The 20682-nt window shown below is 41.2% G+C and overlaps 1 protein-coding gene across 1 annotated transcript in view; it reads right to left on the bottom strand.

The window, feature by feature from the left end:
* Positions 1-20682, bottom strand: part of cfap61 (cilia and flagella associated protein 61) — a 127354-nt gene that overhangs the window by 35439 nt on the left and 71233 nt on the right. The window contains exons 19-20 of the mRNA XM_052011226.1: positions 19625-19793; positions 5198-5490 (exon numbers count right to left, since the gene is read on the bottom strand). Coding sequence (XP_051867186.1) covers positions 5198-5490; positions 19625-19793 — 462 coding nt within the window. The remainder of the gene's footprint in view (positions 1-5197; positions 5491-19624; positions 19794-20682) is intronic.

Genomic DNA, 20682 nt, shown 5'->3' with positions numbered 1-20682 from the left:
ATTTAGAAGAAGAAAAGGTGTTGTCATTTAAATGTACAAAATTCTTACGGGGCTTGATGGAGTAGAGGAAGGGATAATATTTCCCCTGACTGAAGTTTGTAGGGACAGGGTGTCAGCCATTCATTGAGTTATACAGCACGGAAATAGGCCCTTTGGCCCAACTCATCCACGCCTACCAAGTTGTCTACTTCAGCTAGTCTCACTTCCCTGTGTTTGGGCCATATCCCTCTTTCCTATCCATGTCTTTTAAACATTGTAATTATTCCTGCCTCTACAACTTCTCGCAACTCATTCCATACATCCATTATCCTCTGTGAAAACATTGCTCCTCAGACCCATTTTAAATTTTTTCCCCTCTCGCCTTAAACCTAGTTTTAGACTCTCCTTCCATGGGAAAAAGACTATGACCATTCATGACTGAGATGAGAAGGAATTTCTTACCTGCAGGATAGTGAATCTTCCCTAACTGAAAGGGTTGTGGAGGCTCGGTCTCCGAGCATATTCAAGGCAGAGATTGATCGTTGTTTGGATATTTAGGGAATCAAAAGTTAATGGGTAGTACATGAAAGTGGTACTGAGGTAAAAGATCAGCCATGGCAGCACAGACAAGAGGGGCCAAATGACCTACTCCTGTTTCTATTTTTTATATTTTTGGCTTGTGCTTCTTGATCATATTTATATATTCCTTTGCCTATAATTAATATCAAGTGATCTGTAGACCATTCCATCTAGAATCATTCATCTTTTGCTGTACCTTAAATCTACCCATATTGTGTCCACTACCTGATCAAACATGCTAAAGTCTCTTTATTTTGGTGCTGTAATTGTGTTGTTCGTTAACATTGTAACTTCTTTCACAAATTCCTTGATCTTTTTAAAAGCTTTCCAGTCTGAGATCTTTGCTTTGCAACCATACCCAGCCGGTAAAGCAAGTCTCTATAAGAAGTACTACATCATACCCTTTTAATTTTAATTTTTGTTTCAAACTCATTATTTCTTAAGCCATGTACATTCAATTTTTGAATTTTTATCTGTATCATTGCCCTCACCCTATCCAATTGTTCTGTTCTTGTTCTTGCATTTCATTAAAGGAAGGAAAAATATCAGACAGCCAGTGGAACAGTGGTGAAGTTCTGGTTATTTCCTAGCAGCCACTGATTTTGGCAGAATAGGTGAAAGACATAGGTGCAAGATTTAAGGAAGAAGTTTTGTCCAATTCAGAATTTGGCAGTGAAAGAATATTTGGCTTGAAGCTACAAGACCAGGATTTGTAAATGACTGACTTTTTTCCCCATAATTAACACTTATATGAAGTGATTAGCCATGCTATCAGAAGTGCAGGCTTACAATATCCACATTTTTAAATTAGTCAGTTACCCCAGAGGAATTTAATTGATGGGAAGACCTAATACAGTATGTGTGGAGTGTAATATGTAAGCAATCCACATTAGCAAATTTATGGTGGATATGAAAGAAAAAACTAAGTTTCTGCAAGAGTAAATTTCTGTGCTCAAGTTAAGAATTATTCATCAGTGGAGAGGATAAATGATTTTGTATCTAACTGTCTAGAATGCTGTTTATTGAAGAACAGGGCACACTGTAGTTAGGGTAGTGGCTAACCATTAGCAGGAGAAGCAGAAAGAAAAAAAAAATAAAAACTGCAGAAAATCTCAAGAAAATAATAGTGATGGGGAGTACCTGTCTGTCACCAGGACATTATGAGAAGGGTAAAAATCTGTGACGGTGAGGTGGAGGGACAATGGTCAAAAGCAATGATCCAATGCTAGAATCAAGTGATATAGGTAAGTACATTTAAGATCTCCTAGACAGAGTTTAAAGAGTTGGGTGCTAGACTGAAAAATATATGCCATGTATAATACCTACAGAATCTACAGAATAAGATGAGCAGAGGAAGACTGGGCAAGTCTATGTGTGACAAAGGAAGAAAGATTTATATTTAGAAGCACTGAACTGCTATGGCACAGAAGGCCACTGGAACATCCAAGTCCATGCCAGCTCCTTGTAGAGCTATACAAAAAACATTGGAGGAACTCAACGGGTCAGGCAGCATCTGAGGAGGGAAATGCACATTTTGGGTTAAGACCTTTTATCTGGACTGCTCCAGGATCTTGACCTGAGACCTTGACTGTCATTTTCCTCCACAGATGCTGCTTGACCCGCTGAGTTCCTCCTGCACTTTTTGTGTTTCTCCAGATTCTAGCATCTGCAGCCTCTTATGTCTCCTTGTAGAGCTATGTCTTCAGTCCCACTCCTTCCACCCAGCCCCCCCACCCAAAGATGTGCAAATTATTTCTCCTATTCAATTCCCTTTTGAAAGGTATGGTTGACCATATTTCCACCACCCTGTAGGTAGTGAATTCCAGATCCATAACCACTCTCTTTATATATTAAAAAAAAGTACATCACGTCTATTTCTTTGGCCCATCTCTTTGAATCTGTATCTCCTAGTCCTTCAAACATCTGCTAATGGGAATGATTCTATCTAATTAATCTATCTAAGCCCACCATGGTCTTGTACACCTCTATCAAATTTCCTCTCAAACGTCATTGCTCTCAAGAGAACAACCCAACTTCTCCAGCTGGGGAATGAGTTCTGGAATAAAGGAATTTTAACCAAATTAACATCAATAACAGAGTGGGAAGGGTGAATAGAAAAAAAAACGAGATAATCTGATGTGGTGATTGTAGAAGGTGGGAGATGGACAAATTTAGGCTTGGATTTGGAATGGGAGAACACTATTTTAAAAATTTAATTGGAACTGGAAGCAGAAAGGTTGGCTTATTAAAAAGTAAGGTAATATTTTTAAATAAGAAAATGAAAACAAAACCTTTAAGATGGAAATTTAAAAATAATACTGTTACAGAATGGTTAAATATTGTCAAAAGGTGATAACGATCATGAAAACAGTTGAGTCAGGTATGAGTGACACAAAGGATGTGACATTGCTAGAGGCCATGCAGAGGAAAACTAAGAGGATATTGCCAGAGTTTTAGTTATTGGTAGTCCAGACTGGGTTGTTTACTCTAGGACAAAGGAGGCTGAGACAACATTTAATTGAAGTGTATAAAATTATGAGAGGTCTAGACTAGGTGAACAGAGAACAACAAATTTCCCTAATCATGACATCCAAAAAAAAACGCAGAGGTTGGAAATCTGAAACAAACACAGGAAATTCAATAGTTCAAGCAGCATCTGTGGAAGGTCGAAGACCCTTTGTCAGAACTCAGTCCAGGCTGGGTGGAGGAGGGGTGGATAGGACAAAGGAGATATCTCTGATAGAATGAGGCCAGGGTTGCCATAAAGATAAGCTCTAGATGAAGTCATCTAGTTGATAGGTTAGTGAGGTTGGTTCGAGAGACAGAACATGAACAAAGGAACAGAAAAGCTATGAAAGGAGGGTAGTTAGAGAGAGAGACAGAGAGAGAGACAGAGAGAGAAATGCAACTAGGAAATGCAGAGCTGTAGGAAATGCCCAGCAGGTCAAGAAGTGATAATGGAAAAAGAAAAACTGAGCCAATATTAGAGACAGATAAGTTACAACAGAACTGACGAGATACAAACAGAGAAAGTAAGTTACCCGAAGTTGTAGAATTTGATATTGAATCCAGAAGGCTGCAATATGTCCATATAGAAAATGGGGTGTTGTTCTGTAAGCTAATCTAGAACTTCATTATAACACTGCATGCAACTGTAGGCAGATAGATCAGAGTGGGATGGAGAATTAAAGTGGCAGGCAAGAGGAAGCTCAGGATTGCCCTTGGAGAGAATGCAGGTGCTCCACAAAGCAGTAACCCAATTTGTATTTGGTTTCTCCACAAAAGTACCTGAGATATATTTTCCTTCTCCCTGAACTGTTGCTTCCCCTCCATCACAGTTGACAGGGCCCTGTGCCATATTCAACTATTTTCTGCACATCTGTTCTCACCCCCTCTTTCCAGATGGAGCAAAGATAGAGTTTCCCTGGTTCTCATTCTTTGAATGAAATTCCAATGCCTGTCACATCCCTTTCAGCATTCTGAAGAGACAATTCCCTTTGCAAATTCCTCTCTCTCACATTCATCTTCTCACAGCACTTTCCTGTCCAACCACAGGAGATGTAACACCTGTCCATTCATGTCTTCCCTTCTGACCATCAAGTGATTCAAACCTTCCAAGTGAAGCAGCAAATCACTTGCACTTCTTCAATCTGATGAACTACATGCAGTGTTCACAATGTGGTCTCCTCTACACTGGAGGAGTCAAAAGCAGATTGGGCAATGGCTTTGCAGAGCACATACTATAAGTCTGCAGGTGACCCTGAACTTACTGTTGCCTGCCACTTTAATATACTCCATCTGGTTCCAATCTGACCTATCTGTTTGTGGTCCCCTGCGAGAATCACAATGCAAGCTCGAGGAAGTGCATCTCATCTTCTGTCTGGGCACGTTATAGCCTTTCAGACTCGAGATTGAATTCTACGACTTCAGGAACTTACTTGCTCTGTTTATATCAGAATTGTTCAGTTCTGCTATAGGCCATCTGTAATATTATCCCACTTTCTCACTTAAAACAGAAAAAAATGATGGACATGGGTAGAGGACATGTCAGCAGAATTAATTTTGGATCACAGGTAGTTCTGTAATAACCCAATAGCCACGTTCCTAAGAAACCTCATGTTATAGAAAGTCATGTTATTAGCAGAACAGGCTGCAGTTGCCTTCATAGCACAGATTTAAACAGGTTTTCCCTATCCCAATTGTGCTATAACCAATGCAACCTCCCTAATGCAAGGATCGTGTTATAACCAATTGTGGAAATATATATCAGTAATACCTGTATTTTAGTGAAAATTTATAACAAATGAATATCATTCTGGGGTTCCTAATTCCCATAGCTAGGGAATGTATATTGTGCAGGGGTGACAGTGAAAGGGACAGAATGAGCAAGAAACACCCCAGCCTCTTAAGTTTCCCAAGGATTTATAGTTTGTCTGTTTCTTCAAGTACATTTAGATTTTCAAGACATCATCTGGAATCAGCTTCCACAAGTGTGCTGATAGATTCAATTTTATCTATGGACATCTCTTTGCTATGGACATCTCCCCTGCTATTCATTCTCATAGAAGTTTATATGACTGCTTCTATGACATCTGTAGATTGTAATTCCCTCAGCTTCACTTGGATGATTATAACTTACCACACATGGAAGTATCAGTGGTTCAGAATCAGTGGTGAAAGATGAAACGGTTATACGACCATGGATCTTCCCATCATTCCACTTGGCAAGGAGACAGTTAGAATACACAGAAACTTTAGCCTTCTCGAGTGCTTCCTCTACTGCAGTTTCTATTACGGGATTGTCAAAACAACTGGTGTTGGAATTTGTAGGTGGTTTCACCAGATGTACGAGAGAGCCATCAATTCCAAAGGACAGGATCGTATTCACTGTGATGTATGCCTCAATTGTATTCCCATATACTACGATATTTCCTGGAAAGGAATAGTAATTATAAAGAATGAAAGTAAGTATTTTGAAATACAAGCTTAATTGGCAATAATGTGATCTCATGTTGAGGTACTATGAAATACAGGTACTTAGAATTGTGAGCTGGGCCTACATCATATTCTTAACCGAGGATCCTTTAATTGATTTGCATGTGATTGACAATGGGCTCATGTAGTGGCCATCCAGAGGAGGCAGTGGGGAACCAATTTAATTTTTCTGGTTTGCCCTTCAATTGAGTGCAGAGAATGCCAACACAAAATGTGCTCCCCGTAGTAAACTCACAGGTGGGGAGGAAGTAAATTGAGTGCTTTGGACACATCTTAATAGCCTGTTCCTCAGTCTGAAAGGGGATACATCTGTTCATGGAGAATTGTAATGTTGTCTAAGTAGGCATGTGCTTTTGGTGGGGTCCCTTTGTTCTCCAATACATCAACGGTACAGCTGATTAAAATTTAGATGGAGGCATTTTTTCATCTGTTTTCATCGTGTTTTTCATCTTTTTTCACCTTTGCTAGTTGACAGGGAACCCAGATGAACCCAGAGTACCTGTATTGCATGGGTTAAGATTCCCGCTTCATGTAAAATTGCAGAACCATCAAAATTTACTTAGCAGAAGACAGCCATTCAGCCATGCCAGCTGAGAAAGCTATCAAGACCAATAGTGTTTTCCAGCTCTTGGTCTTGTACCCTACAGCACATCACGTGGCCGCTGTGATGCTTTTTCAATTCGTTGAAAATTTTTACCTCAACCACCCTTTCAGGAGGTGAACTCCAGGTCTGCATCAATTTGGGTGGAAAAAGTTGTTTCCTAACTTCCCCTCTAACCATTTTATTCTTCTGGGATCTACAGTCTCTGCCACAGATGGGGCCAAACATGTTTGCGGGTGGATTGTATGGAAGGTGGTGCAGTCACTGGATCCAACAGAAAATTGAAGTTTTCAGTCACAACCCAAGGGCTCTTTCTCCATTTTGAATGATCATTGTCACCCCCCCAGTTGGTGACAATGTTACATGTTTTGAGATAGCTTTGAAAATATCCTTGATTCATTTCCTCTGCCTTCCTGATAATCTCTTCCTGTAATGGCATCCAGAGTAGGGCCCATTTCTGGAGTCTGGTATTGGCTGTGTAAATGATGTGGCCCACCGTCAGAGCCAATTGGGTGAAATGGGAGTCTTGATGCTGGGGATGTTATTACTTTTAATCTATGCCCATGTTCAGTCTTCACCCCCGATGGCCAATCTCCCCAGTCATATGTGGAATCAATGTCCGAGGTGCCCCCATTGCCTACGATTAGCTGATCCTGACGTGCAGCTGCAGCTCAGCAAGAACCCCAACCTGAAATGCTCCCAACAGACTTTGGCAGTTAGCAACGCTGGTGATTGGGTTTTGCCAATTGTAACAGCTGTAATTGCAATCACGAAGAAGGCATGCCAGTGGCTCTACTTCCTTAGGAGATTGACGAGATTCGGTATGTCATGAAAGACTCTTACAAATTTCTATAGATGTACGGTGGAGAGCATTTTGACTGGTTGCATCACAGCCGGTAATGGAGCCTCCAAGGCACCGGATCGCAAGAGGCTGCAGAGGGTTATGGACTCAGCCAGCTCCATCATGGGTACAACCCTCCCCACCATCGAGGACATCTTCAAGAAGCCTCAAAAAGGTGGCATCCATCATTAAGAACCCTCACCATCCGGACATGCCCTCTTCTCATTACTACCATCAATGAGGAGGTACAGGAGCCTGAAGACCCAAACTCAATGATTCAGGAGTCGCTTTTCTCCTCTGCCATCATTCTGAATGATCCATGAATACTACCTCATTATTCCTTTTTTATTGTATTATTTATTTAGTTTTGTAATTTATATATTTATGTCTTCGCATTGTACTGCCACAAAACAAAAAAGTTTCACACCATATGGCATTGATAATAAATCTGATTCTGAATTGATTGTAAATACCTCCTAACCATTAAGAGATATTTAAAAATTTTGGAAATTGAAGCATATGAGTTAAAATTTAAACAAATAATAGATTGACTAAAACACCTAAAATAATTTAAATTAATTAAAAACTTAAATTACTATTTTTACTTGTTTTTTTAAAATCATCTCCTACTTTCTGCATTGAAATCAATGGAATCTCGGATCCTGAATGAGTTCTCATCTGGCGAAGCAAACTTCCAAATCTCTTTTTAAAAAGTCCTAAACTTCTGCAGAAGTTCACAATTACTACAGCTTAAATGGCTGAATACAACAATTCCATTCAGCACAGCCAGCAATATCCAACCCGTTAATTTACTTTCTCTTTCCGTCCAGAAAATAGCACTCAACAGCAGAGAAACAACCAGCTTGGGACTGGGTTTTGCCACTCCACGTACTGTCACTGATAGGAAAAGCTTCCATCCACGTTATTGGTTAAGGCAGCAGTGTGTCAAAGCTGGAGGCCACGCACAGTGGGGAGTATATGGGCATGGTTCCTTCCTTTTCTCTGTCTAATTAGTTCTCCCAATTACACACTCACACACTGAGCTTGTCAACCTGATGGTGTATTACTCTTTCCACTTAGGGTTTGGCCTTGAAATAACAGCCTTAATCTTAACCCTGGGTCCAGTTAAAGTAGGTAGGGAGGAGCAATCAGATAATTCAATTGCACCAGTTAGATAAATCTCCAGAAGAGGGTTATTTATACCTTGCAAAGCACCAGCACAGAAATTGGTAACTTATGATGGTGAGTTAGTAGGATGTGCACAGAAGAATTTACTGAACAGAAATAAGTAGATGTGACAACAGTGACCCAGCAGAGGTCACTGGAGGGCCAGTTCACATTAACTCAAAGATTATAGAATCATCAAAATTTTACAAAGCAGAAGGAAGACATATGGCTTGTTGTGCCAGTGCCAATTGAAAAAGAGCTAACCAGTCTAATGTCACCTTCCACTCCCAGGTCGATAGCCCTGCAGGTCATGGCCCTTAAGCACACATTGGAGTCTGTTTAAATATGATGCAGATTCTTCTCTAGTTCCCTTTGAAGAAGAGATTCCAGACTCCTTCCACACTCCATTTCCCTTCTAATTCTTCTACAAATTACCTTAAATCTATACCTCCTGGTTTTGATCCGTCTATTAAGGGAAATAGGAACTTGCTATTTACCACATCTAGGCCCCTAATAGTTTTATAAACCTCAATTAAAACTCTCCTCTGTTACAAAGATGACAAGCTCAGCCTGTCCAATCTGTCCTCGTAGCTAAACATTTTCCAGCTCTGACAATGTTCTTGTGAATGTTCTCTGGACGCTACGCAATACAATTACATCTTTCCTGTACTGTGATAACCAGAATTGTAAGCAGTATGAAGCAGTGGTCTAATTAGTGTTCTGTACCATTTTATCATAACCTCCCTATGGGCCAAACATGGGCAGATGGGACTAGCTCGCTGGGCAACACAGTCGGCATGGATGAGTTGGGCCGAAGGGCTTGTTTCCCTGCTGTAAGACTCTATGACTCCCCCTGCTCTTGTATTCTATAGCTCAGCTAATAAGGGAAAGTGTCCCATAAGACAATTTACCACCTTGTCAATGTTACCAAAAAGAGTTGTGGACATTTCTGTGTTCCTTCATACCTCTGATTCCTCCCATTTATTGTGCACTCCTTTGATCTATTGTTTCTCCCAAAATGCATTACATCACATGGGTCCAGATTGAAATCCATTTGGTGATTTTCTACTCAACTGATCAGACTATTGATATCTTTCAGTTGTCTGAAACTTTCCTTCTCACTGTCAACCACATAGTTTATTGTTGCATCAGTTCAACCTTCTTTATCATACCCCCTAACCTAATGTCTAAATCATTATACCACAAAAAGCAAGGGATTAAGGTGAGTCCAATTTCCACTAATTACCAGCTTCCACTTAAGAAGCTCCCTCTCAACCATTGCCGTGCGCTGCCTGGCACTGAACTAATTTTAGATCTAACTTGCCACTCTTCCTTGGATCCCATGGGCTTTCACTTTTTTTAAAATCAGTCATTGATGCTTGTACCTGGAAGAATCTTACAAAACCTGGAGTCCTATATGGTAGCAATAAGAAAATATTGAACATGTCTACTTTGGTGTGTGATCAGTGACTGCAGATCATTGATGTTCTTGGTTTTTCTTGAGATAGACTGGAAGGAACAAGAGACAAAAAGGTTCTCACAGAATGGTACATCATAGAAAAGGGCCATTCAGCCCAACCTATCCACTCTGACCAGTGAGCACCCTTTTCTATTATCCCTATTATCTGGCACTTGGTCCATAGCCCTCTATGCCCAAGTGACTCAAGTCTTCATCTGGACACTTCTTAAAATGCTGTCAGTGACCCAGCTTCAACCATTCTCTCAAGCAGTGCGTCCCAGGTAATTAACACTTTCTAGTGAAAGATGTCCACCTCATATCCCCTCTAAATCTCTTCCCCCTTACCTTAAACCTCTGTCCTCTAGTTTTATTTACCTCCTGATACAGAGAAAAGGTTTCTGCAGTCTACCCTATCTATACTCATCCTAATTTTATCTACCTCAATCATGTCTGCTCTTAACCTCCTCCATTCCAGAGAGAAAAGACCTTGCTTCTCCAGTGTCTCATAACGGAACTGCTCCATCCTAGGCAAAATCCTGATGAATCTCCTCTGCATGCTCTCTACTGCTATCACATTCTTTCCTATACCTTGGTGACCAGAACTGCACTCAGTACTCCAGCTAAAGTCCGACCAATGTTTTATAAAGTTGGAGCATAACCTCCCTACTTCTGTATTCAATTTCTGTATCCTAGTTCTGACCTGGATTCCAACAAATACTGCCAGCTGCGTAATGAGATTCAACCCTGCCACTGCCAACTAGAAATTCAATGTTTCCTTATACATTTCCTCTGAGAATTCGAGATATATTCTCCTAAACATATAAATTTGGTTTGAGAACACATTAGTGTAGTGGGTAGTGTAACACTATTACAGCACCAGCAACCCGGGTTCAATTCCGGCCGCTGTTTGTAAGGAGCTTGTATGTTCTCTCCATGTCTGCGAGGGTTTCCTCTGGGTGCTCCGGTTTCCTCCCACATTCCAAAGACATATGGGTTAGGAAGTTGTGAGCATGCTATGTTGGCACCGGAAGTGTGGCAACACTTGCAGGCTGCCCCCAGAACACTCTACGCAAAAGATGCATTTCATAGTGTGTTTCGATGTACATGTGACTAATAAAGATATCTTAGCTCCACCAGTAACCGCAAATCTGCTTTCTCCTTACCGCTCCTTTCCCAGATTGTAATCTTAGAAAGATTGCCTTGAAAAATGTAATTAATAACTAAAGAAGAAATAAGTCACAATCAACTGCAAAAAAAAATTTCCTAAGGCTCCATACAGGTTTTATCCAAAAACAGCTGCAATCATTTCAAACATATCATTGGTAATGGCCTTCCTTAATTGATGACTGACAAACAGCAAAAAGTAATAATTATTATAATGAAGATGAAATAGCATGGATCTAAATTATATCACCACTGCTAACTTGTGTACATCCATATCCTTTCTCATGTCTCAAAAAGAGCTCTAATGACCAGGACTCAAATCTGCCTGAAAATCATATTGGATGCCAAAGCATAGCAAGTTCTCGGGATCAACAGTCACATAATTCTGGTTAAGCTTTCAAAGATTATTCTCCCCACCTCCCCCTCCCCAAAATAACTTTTTTGATGAATTTCAATGCAAAAATGGATAAGAATGTTCAAATTTCTTTTCATAATAAGATGGCTGTCTTGAAGGCACAAGAGACTGCAGATGCTGGAATCTGGAGCAAATATCAAACTGCTGGAGGAACTCAACGAGTTGAGCAGCATTTCTTGGCAGGAAAGGAATTGTTGATGTGTCAGGTCAAGACCCTGCATGGGTACCTTGCTTGACTGAGCTAAAAACAAGGTCACAAAGTTGTACTGAGGATGCTCTTAAGCATATTTACTTGTTTCTATGGATGTGTTAATACTGAAAATTGCACTTATCTATACTAGTCCCTTTCATCTGCATTTGGTCTGTAGCCTTGGCAATTAGAGTGCTTGTCCAGATGCTTCTTAAACGTCGTGAGTGTACCTGCCTTCACAGTGTGCTGTCACCGTGTGTTCCAGATTGCAGCCATACTCTGTGGAAAAAGTTCTCCCTCAGATACCCTCTAAACTTCCTACCTCTCAGCTTGTACCCACGCTTTCTTGATTTAGACACTTCCACCATGTGAAAAAGATTCTTACAATATATCCAATCTATCCTCCACATAATTTTGTACACTTCTATCAGGTTACCTCCCAGTCTCCTTTTCTACAGAGCATTTCAGTTATAACCCTATCCAATCTCTCCCTATAACTGAATTGCTCCGATTTAGGTAAAATCCCAGTGAATCTCCTCTACACCCTATCCAGTGCGATCATATCCTTCCTTTAATGTGGCAACCAGAACAACACACAAGACGTGAGGTGTGGTTTAACCAATATTTTATAAAGTTGTAACATAACATCCCTGCCCTTATATTCTATACTACAGCTGAATGAAAGCAGGCATTCCATATGCATGTGCATTCCCATTATACCTTGCTCAATCATCCACAGCGTGCCCCCAGTTGAAGACTACAATCCCAAATGTTCCAATACTCCAACCTTGCACATTGTATTCTACACAGCTGCTACCAGTTTCCTCCCTAAATCCATCCTTTCTGAACACCAAAGGAGGACTAAACAAAAAGGAAGAAAACTAGTAAGTTAGCAAAAAAGAATTAGAGAGCAAGAAAGCTACCCATGAAGAAAAATAATTATCTTTGTTTGTCAGCAATCCTCATCAAGGTTGTGATCAAATGTTCTTGCTATTGTAAAATAGTGTATCCTCCAATTCACTAACAATGCAACAGTATCTGTAATAATTCGTATGATTAATAATACAAGATACCATAAGGATCAGGAAGTCAAATGGTAGATTTCAGCTCAATGATCTAATTGACTAACAACAGTAATATATCAACAGCAGACAGCAGTCAGATACTGCTCAGTGACAGTCAATGTACTATAAGCATTTAATCCTGTAAATTGATGTGTCAGATCCCAAAAATATCCTGTGAACATTTACAGGTTTGCTTAAAATGTTTTCCTGATCAATTCTGTGGGCACATTACATGAACCTTAAAAAGAACCTGGCAGATTGCATTTACGTTATTCATATGTGGCTAATATGAGGACCAATTATAAAAATTAAATTACATTCATTATCAAACATGGATTTATGTTAGCACTGAAAATGTCTCTCCCTGCTTAGTTTCCTAATTAAGGAGAATCATTTGAATGTTTCAAATAAATGTAAGGTAATTACAGTAAATTCTCCTGAATTAAATTAGCAGTTAATTGCACAATTAAATGGGCTTACATGTGCATTCTTCAGTATATCCACTCTAACCAATACTGGAAATTAAAATTAATTAAAATATATGAAGTATTTGTAAAACAACAGACTATTCCTCCATGGCAATTTAATTCCGGAAATGAATAGGAAAACAAAGCGAGATAAAGATGTCACCCAAACTAATAATACAATACTGACTGCATGGTAATAAAGCATATCTTAAAATTTTCTATGCATCTCAGTCTGTTGAATGTTGAGTACATGTATTGAACCTATTTGTTGTCTTCATTATCAGTGGCAATTGAATGCTTCCTACTTTTGCTATATTTTACCTATTTCCAGTCATGTTACACAAATATTTTTACCCCCAATTTCAGTATTTTTTTCTTCAGCATCTCACCAAAGGATTTTATTTTACGTTACCACTACCATGAACTTGCACATCTGGGAACCTCTGTGCATTAGTGTATCATACATGTTTAGGTCACGGATGAAAAAAATAATAAATACAGGAATAATAAAAAGGCTTTCCAGTGAAATTTATAATTTAGTTGCATAATTTCAAAGCTATTATTTTTAGAATGAGTGTAGCATAGATTTATCAAAATCTATGATAACATAGAACATAGAAAAACTACAGTACAATTCAGCCCCTTTGGCCCACAAAGCTGTGCCGAACATGTCCCTACCCTAGAAATTACTAGGCTTACCCATAGCCCTCTATTTTTCTCAGCTCCATGTACCTATCTAACAGTCTCTTAAAAGACCCTATCATATCCGCCTCCACTACCATTGCCGGCAGCCCATTCCACGCACTCACCACTCTCTGAGTAAAAAACTTACCCCTGACATCTCCTCTATACCTACTCCCCAGCACCTTAAACCTATGTTCTCTTGTGGCCACCATTTCAGCCCTGGGGAAAAGCCTCTGACTATCTACCCGATCAATACCTCTCGTCATCTTATATACCTCTATCAGGTCCCCCCTCATCCTCCATCGCTCCAAGGAGAAAAGGCCGAGTTCCCTCAACCTGCTTTCATAAGGCATGCTCCGCATTCCAGGCAGCATCCTTGTAAATCTCCTCTGCACCCTTTCTATGGCTTCCACATCCTTCCTGAAGTGAGGTGACCAGAACTGAGCACAGTACTCCAAGTGGGGTCTGGCCAGGGGCCTATATAGCTGCAACAATACCTCTCGGCTCCTAAATTCAATTCTCCGATTGATGAAGGACAATACACCATATGCTTTCTTAACCACAGAGTCAACCTGTGCAGCCACTTTGAGCGTCCTATGGACTCGGACCCCAAGATCCCTCTGATCCTCCACACTGCCAAGAATCCTACCATTAAGACTATATTCTGCCATCATATTTGACCTACCAAAATGAACCACTTCACACTTATCTGGGTTGAACTGCATCTGCCACTTCTCAGCCCAACTTTGCATCCTATCTATGTCCCTCTGTAACCTCTGACAGCCCTCCAAACTATCCACAACACCCCAACCTTTTTGTCATCTGCAAACTTACTAACCCACCCCTCCACCTCCTCATCCAGGTCGTTTATAAAAATCAAAAAGAGTAAGGGTCCCAGTACAGATCCCTGAGGTACACCACTGGTCACCGACCTCCACGCAGAATACGACCCTTCAACAACCACTCTTTGCCTTCTGTGGGTCAGCCAGTTCTGGATCCACACTGCAATGTCTCCTTGGATCCCATGCTTCCTTACTTTCTCAATAAGCCTTGCATGGGGTACCTTATCAAACACTTTGCTGAAATCCATATACACTACATCTACTGCTCTCCCTTCATCGATGTGTTTAGTCACATCCTCAAAAAATTCAATCAGGCTCGTAAGGCAGGACCTGCCCTTGACAAAGCCACGCTGACTATTCCTAATCATTATACCTCTCCAAATGTTCATAAATCCTGCCTCTCAGGATCTTCTCCATTAGCTTACCAACCACTGAGGTGAGACTCACTGGTCTATAATTCCCTGGGCTATCCCTACTCCCTTTCTTGAATAAGGGAACAACATCCGCAACCCTCCAATCTTCCGGAACCTCTCTCATCTCCATTGACGATGCAAAGATCATCGTCAGAGGCTCCGCAATCTCTTCCCTCGCCTCCCACAGCAGCCTGGGGTAAATCTCATCTGGTCCCGGCGACTTATCCATCTTGATACTTTCCAAAAGTTTCAGCACCTCCTCTTTCCTAATATCTACATGCTCAAGCTTTTCAGCCCACTGCAAGTCCCCACTACAATCCCCCAGATCTTTTTCCGTAGTGAATACTCACGTAAAGTATTCATTAAGTACCTCCGCCATTTCTTCCGGATCCATACACATTTTTCCACTGCTGCACTTGATAGGCCCTATTCTTTCGCATCTTATCCTCTTGCTCTTCACATACGTGTAGAATGCCTTGGGGTTTTCCTTAATCCTGCCCACCAAGGCCTTCTCATGCCCCCTTCTGGCTCTCCTAATCTCCTTCTTAAGCTCCTTCCTATTAGCCTTATACTCTTACAGATCCCTAACATTACCTAGCTCTCTGTACCTTTTGTAAGCTTTTCTTTTCCTTTTGACTAGATTTATTATAGCCTTTGTACACCACGGTTCCTGTATCCTCTCGTGACTCCCCTGTCTCATTGTAACATGCCTATGCAGAACTCCACACAAATATCCCCTGAATATTTGCCACATTTCTTCCGTACTTTTCCAAAAACATCTGTTCCCAATTTAATCTTCCAATTTCCTGCCTGAGAGCCTCATAATTCCCCTTACTCCAAGTAAACGCCTTTCTAGTCTGTCTGTTCCTATCTCTCTCCAGTGCTAACGTAAAGGAGATAGAATTATGATCACTATCACTAAAATGTTCACCCACAGAGATCTGACACCTGACCAGGTTCATTTCCCAATACAAAATCAAGCACAGCCTCTCCTCTTGTAGGCCTATCTACATATTGTGTCAAGAATCCTTCCTGAACACACTTAACAAACTCCTCCCCATCTAAACCCCTCACTGTCTGGAGATGCCAATCGATGTTTGGGAAATTAAAATCCCCCATCACAACAACTCTGTTATTCTCACACCTTTCTAGGATCTGCTTCCCTATCTGCTCCTCAATATCCCTGTTACTATTGGGCGGCCTATAAAAAACACCCAGTAAAGTTATTGACCCCTTCCTGTTCCTAACCTCCACCCACAGAGACTCCATAGACAGTTCCTCCACGACGTCCACCTTTTCTGCAGCCGTGACACTATCTCTGATCAACACTGCCACTCCCCCACCTCTTTTGCCTCCTTCCCTGTCCTTTCTGAAACATCTAAAACCCGGCACTTGAAGCAACCATTCTAGTCCCTGAGCCATCCAAGTCTCCGTAATGGCCACCACATCATAGCTCCAAGTATTGATCCAAGCTCTAAGCTCATTCGCCTTGTTCACAATACTCCTTACGTTAAAATAGACACATCTCAAACCTGTCTGAGCACGTCCCTTCTCTATCACCTGCCTATCGTACCTACTACTAGCTTTCTCTATTTGAGAGCCAAACACCTCTTCCCCAGTCTCTCCAATTCGGATCCCACCCCCCAACAATTCTAGTTTAAACTCTCCCCAGTAGCCTTAGCAAACTTCCCTGCCAGGATATTGGTCCCCCTGGGATTCAAGTGCAACCCGTCCTCTTTGAACAGGTCATACCAGCCCCAAAAGAGGCCCCAATGATCCAGAAATCTGAATCCCTGCTCCTTATTCCAATCCCTCAGCCATGCATTTAACTTCCTCCTCATTCTGTTCCTATACCCACTGTCACTTAGCACAGGCAGTAATCCGGAAATTACTACCTTTGAGGTCCTGTTTCTCAACTTCCTTCCTAACTCCCTATAGTCTTTTTTCAGGACCTCATTCCTTTCCCTACCTATGTCGTTGGTACCAATATGTACCACGACCTCTGGCTGTTCTCCCTCCCCCTTCAGGATATCTTGGACACGATCTGAAACATCCCGGATCCTGGCACCTGGGAGGCAAACTACCTTCCGAGTTTCTTTCCTGCATCCACAGAATCGCTTGTCTGCCCACCTAACTATAAAGTCCCCCATCACTAGTGCCCTCCTCTCTCCTTCCCTACCCTTCTGAGCCACAGGGCCGGACTCTGTGTCACAGACACTGCCATTGTTGCTTCCCCCAGGTAGGCTGTCTCCCCCAACAGTACTCAAGCAGGAGTACTTATTGTCAAGGGGTACAGCCACAGGGGTATGCTCTGGTACCTGACTCTTCCCCTTTCCCTTCCCCCTCCTGACTGTGACCCACTTGCCTGACTCCTGTGGTCCCGGTGTGACCACCTGCCTATAACTCCTTTCTGTCACCTCCTCATTCTCCCCGACCAGACGAAGGTCATCGAGCTACATCTCCAGTTCCCTAACACAGTCCCTCAGGAGCTGCAGCTTGACACACCTGGTGCAGATGTGGCCTTCCCGGAGGCAGGGAGACTCTGGGAACTCCCACATCTGACACTGAGTACAGGAAACCGCACTCATACCCCTTCCTTAACTCAAGTCACCTACCTTTCCTTGCCCCTTTACGCCTAAGCCCCTTGAGCCAAAGCCCAAAACACTCTGCTCCCTCTCACTCCGCTGCCCGTTCCGACACTGCCTGCTGGATATGGTGGGCATAGTGGTGGAAATCCACATAGTGGTGGATTTAGAGGTCTAGCAGCCCAAGGTCTGAACATGAGTTCAAATTCCACCATGGTAGTTAGGGAATTTATATTTAAATAATCAAATACATTTAGAATTAATAAAGTTACTATCATTACTAGCATCCATGAAACCACCAGATTGTCATAAGATCCTATCTGGTTCATGGATGTCCTTCAGGGAAGGAAGTCTGTCATCCTTATTCAGTCTGGTTTATACGGGGCTCCAGACCCACCTCAGTTCTGGAATGGACAATAAAGTCAAGTCCTTTGGGAATGAATTTAGGAAACTTAGCAAAATGGTTGTTTGAAGCTCACTTCTGTAAACGCAATTAATGCTCGTCAACACATAATTTTAAATCGTAGATTGACAGATTGTTAAAGTGTTAAGGGAAAATGAGACAATGGTGACTATGTGAATTAGGGCACAGACAAAACACGATTTCATTGAATGGGAAGTTAATGTTACACTCCTGCTCCTATCTTGTTTTTCACGTTTTTATGTACTGGAAGGGGATGGGGTAAATTTGAAGTCTCTGCAAATTGAAGGAGCAGAGATGTGAAAAGGTGGATAGGTAGAGGGATACCAACTTCTTCAGTGGCCACAACCTCAGGATCAGGCATCCCAAAGGTAGCTTTATCATCTTCTCTCATGTGGAAGCATATGCATGGATGAAGTTCACCCTCCAGTTAGTGCTGCTTTATCCAGTTGGGCGCCACCCTCTCCTGAATCAGAGAGAGGGCAGGGTCATGCAATGTGGTCATGTGAGGCAGCTGTCATAGTTGAATAGCTGGCAGTCAGAGCAAACTAAACTATGGGCTATGAGACTTGCTGCATGGCAAAGTCAGGTTGCAGTGGAGCAGATGAATATATTAAGTCATTAGTGGGTACTGAATTGCACTGTTGCAATTAATAGGATTTAACATTTTAAAATGCATTTACTGTCCATTACCCTTGAGGTCAGGTCATTGAACTTCTTGCAACAGTACACTTAGGTCCCTGGGGCTTGACCCCAGGACCATATTTGGGCAATAAAGTACCTCTCCCTGCTTCATGTTTGCAGCCAAGACCCACAGTGTAGCATCTAGAAACTGAAGGCTGAGGTCTTGGCATTGCACCATTGTTGGTTCCCAATTCAGTTTCAGTCATTCAATGACTGATAGAACCAGCAGCAGCCACAATGTACCTCTAAGTTATCACAATACAGTGTGAAATAGCTGTTTGCAATATTGAGTACATTACAATAATGACAGTTGAAAGATAAGTGCTTTTTTGACTATATACCTTGGAACATCCTAAATAGGAACATGGAAGCTACAACATAAATACAAGGATTTCTTCCTTTTTTTTTGAAAGCAAACTAGCTTTTAACTGCACCTGCCACTTAAGAGGATGTTCGAGTACCATCTGATGAACTGTGTTGGCAGTTTTTGCATGTAGTTTGACACAGAGAAGGAAAGGTAACAAACATATTACTTTAGCCTGCCTGACGTGTACAAAATGAGGAGGTACTTAAAATGTAGTTGGAGTTTTGTGCTGTTTGTGACAAGTTTGCACACACTGCTATTTCAACTGGGACATATCAGATATGAGAGAATCTACACAGAATGCTGACATCATGACCACATGATAGAGTTAGCTGTGCAACACAAATTTTACTGAGGATCACAGCAAAGAGGCTTTCATTTTTGTTAGCATTTTTTGTGTACCAGGTACTGCAAAGAATGTTACCCCTCCCTGGCCCTGGCTTTCCCATTTTGTCTCACCATCACCAACATCTTGGAGACCTACCTCTCTGCACTAACTTAATACTAGTGACTATTCCATTAGGCATTTCTCTATTTCAGTTTCCAGCCTAATTTCCATCTCCAGCCTAATTTCCTGTTCTCATCTACTGCTTTGACCTCATTCCTTCCGACTTTGCATGGCAAACAACATGGATACATTTACAACTCATAGCAGCACTGGGGGAAATTCACTAGTATTCATAAAAGACTTTTAGCAGATTAAACTGTACCTTTAGCATTTTCTGAACGATTTTTGAGCCAATGCAGTGCATTTTCACAATCGCTATGATTATTCAGAATGAAAAGGTTGGAGGGCACTTTATCTGTAAATTGTTTGTCGGGGTTCACAATCACATCCTTGTTAGTCAATTTTATATCAGCTCCTGTGGGATATGGAACCTACATAATAGAAAATAGAGTTTTAATCGGTCTTCATTTTCTTAAATGTACTTCAACTATACCTTTATTCATAAACATTGGTGCCAGCTGTGCACTTCTTCCATCCATCACCAGGAAAGATGATTTCTCTATATGCCCTTATTGTCTTCAGCATGACATCCAGCACAGTATCAGTGAACCTGGGGGAAGCAATGATGTGTCTGCAGGCCATTTCTCTCTCCAGGCAACTACAGAAAGCATTAAACCTCATGCTTTCAAAGACCCTTTAATTACATGCACTGAAATTGCTTAACTTGTGTCATCATTGTGCTCTTTATTCTCAGTCATTTGAGAAGCTGGTAACAATTGTGGAGCTACTCAGCTAAATTCACTCCACAAAATACACTGATAGAAAAACTGTGCCTCCACTCTCATAGTAAACACCTCACTCCCCACCTCCCAGCTGGACAGAAGGCTAAATCTATGCCCCATTCCACTTCAGGAAAAAAAGGAGGCATTATTTCAAATAAATGATTGTTGTGATTTGAAATGCACAACCTATAAAGGTAACAAAATCAGATTCCATAGTAATGTTAAAAAGTTAATTAGACACATATTTGAAGAGCACTAATTTGCATGGTTTAGGCAATAAAAGATGGGATATGGGACTAAAGTTGTCAACTCTTAAAAAGGCATGATCAGCCAAATACACTCCTGTACGATAATATTCCACAATTCTCTCAAAATTAAAAGTAAACTCTATTACAAAACTCTTTGCTACATTGCATTAAAAGAGATGACAAATGTGTACAAAATCCTCCTACATTCTGCAGTTATTAGTAAATGGATCAGACTTAATTTTCTTGATTGTGAACACTGTTAATTCATTCCGTAGGAAATAACACATATT

Source organism: Pristis pectinata, chromosome 3 (assembly GCF_009764475.1).
Source record: "Pristis pectinata isolate sPriPec2 chromosome 3, sPriPec2.1.pri, whole genome shotgun sequence".
Classification (NCBI taxonomy): domain Eukaryota; kingdom Metazoa; phylum Chordata; class Chondrichthyes; order Rhinopristiformes; family Pristidae; genus Pristis; species Pristis pectinata.
The sequence above is the reverse complement of the archived record's forward strand: the minus strand, read 5'-3'. Positions and strand labels throughout refer to the sequence as shown.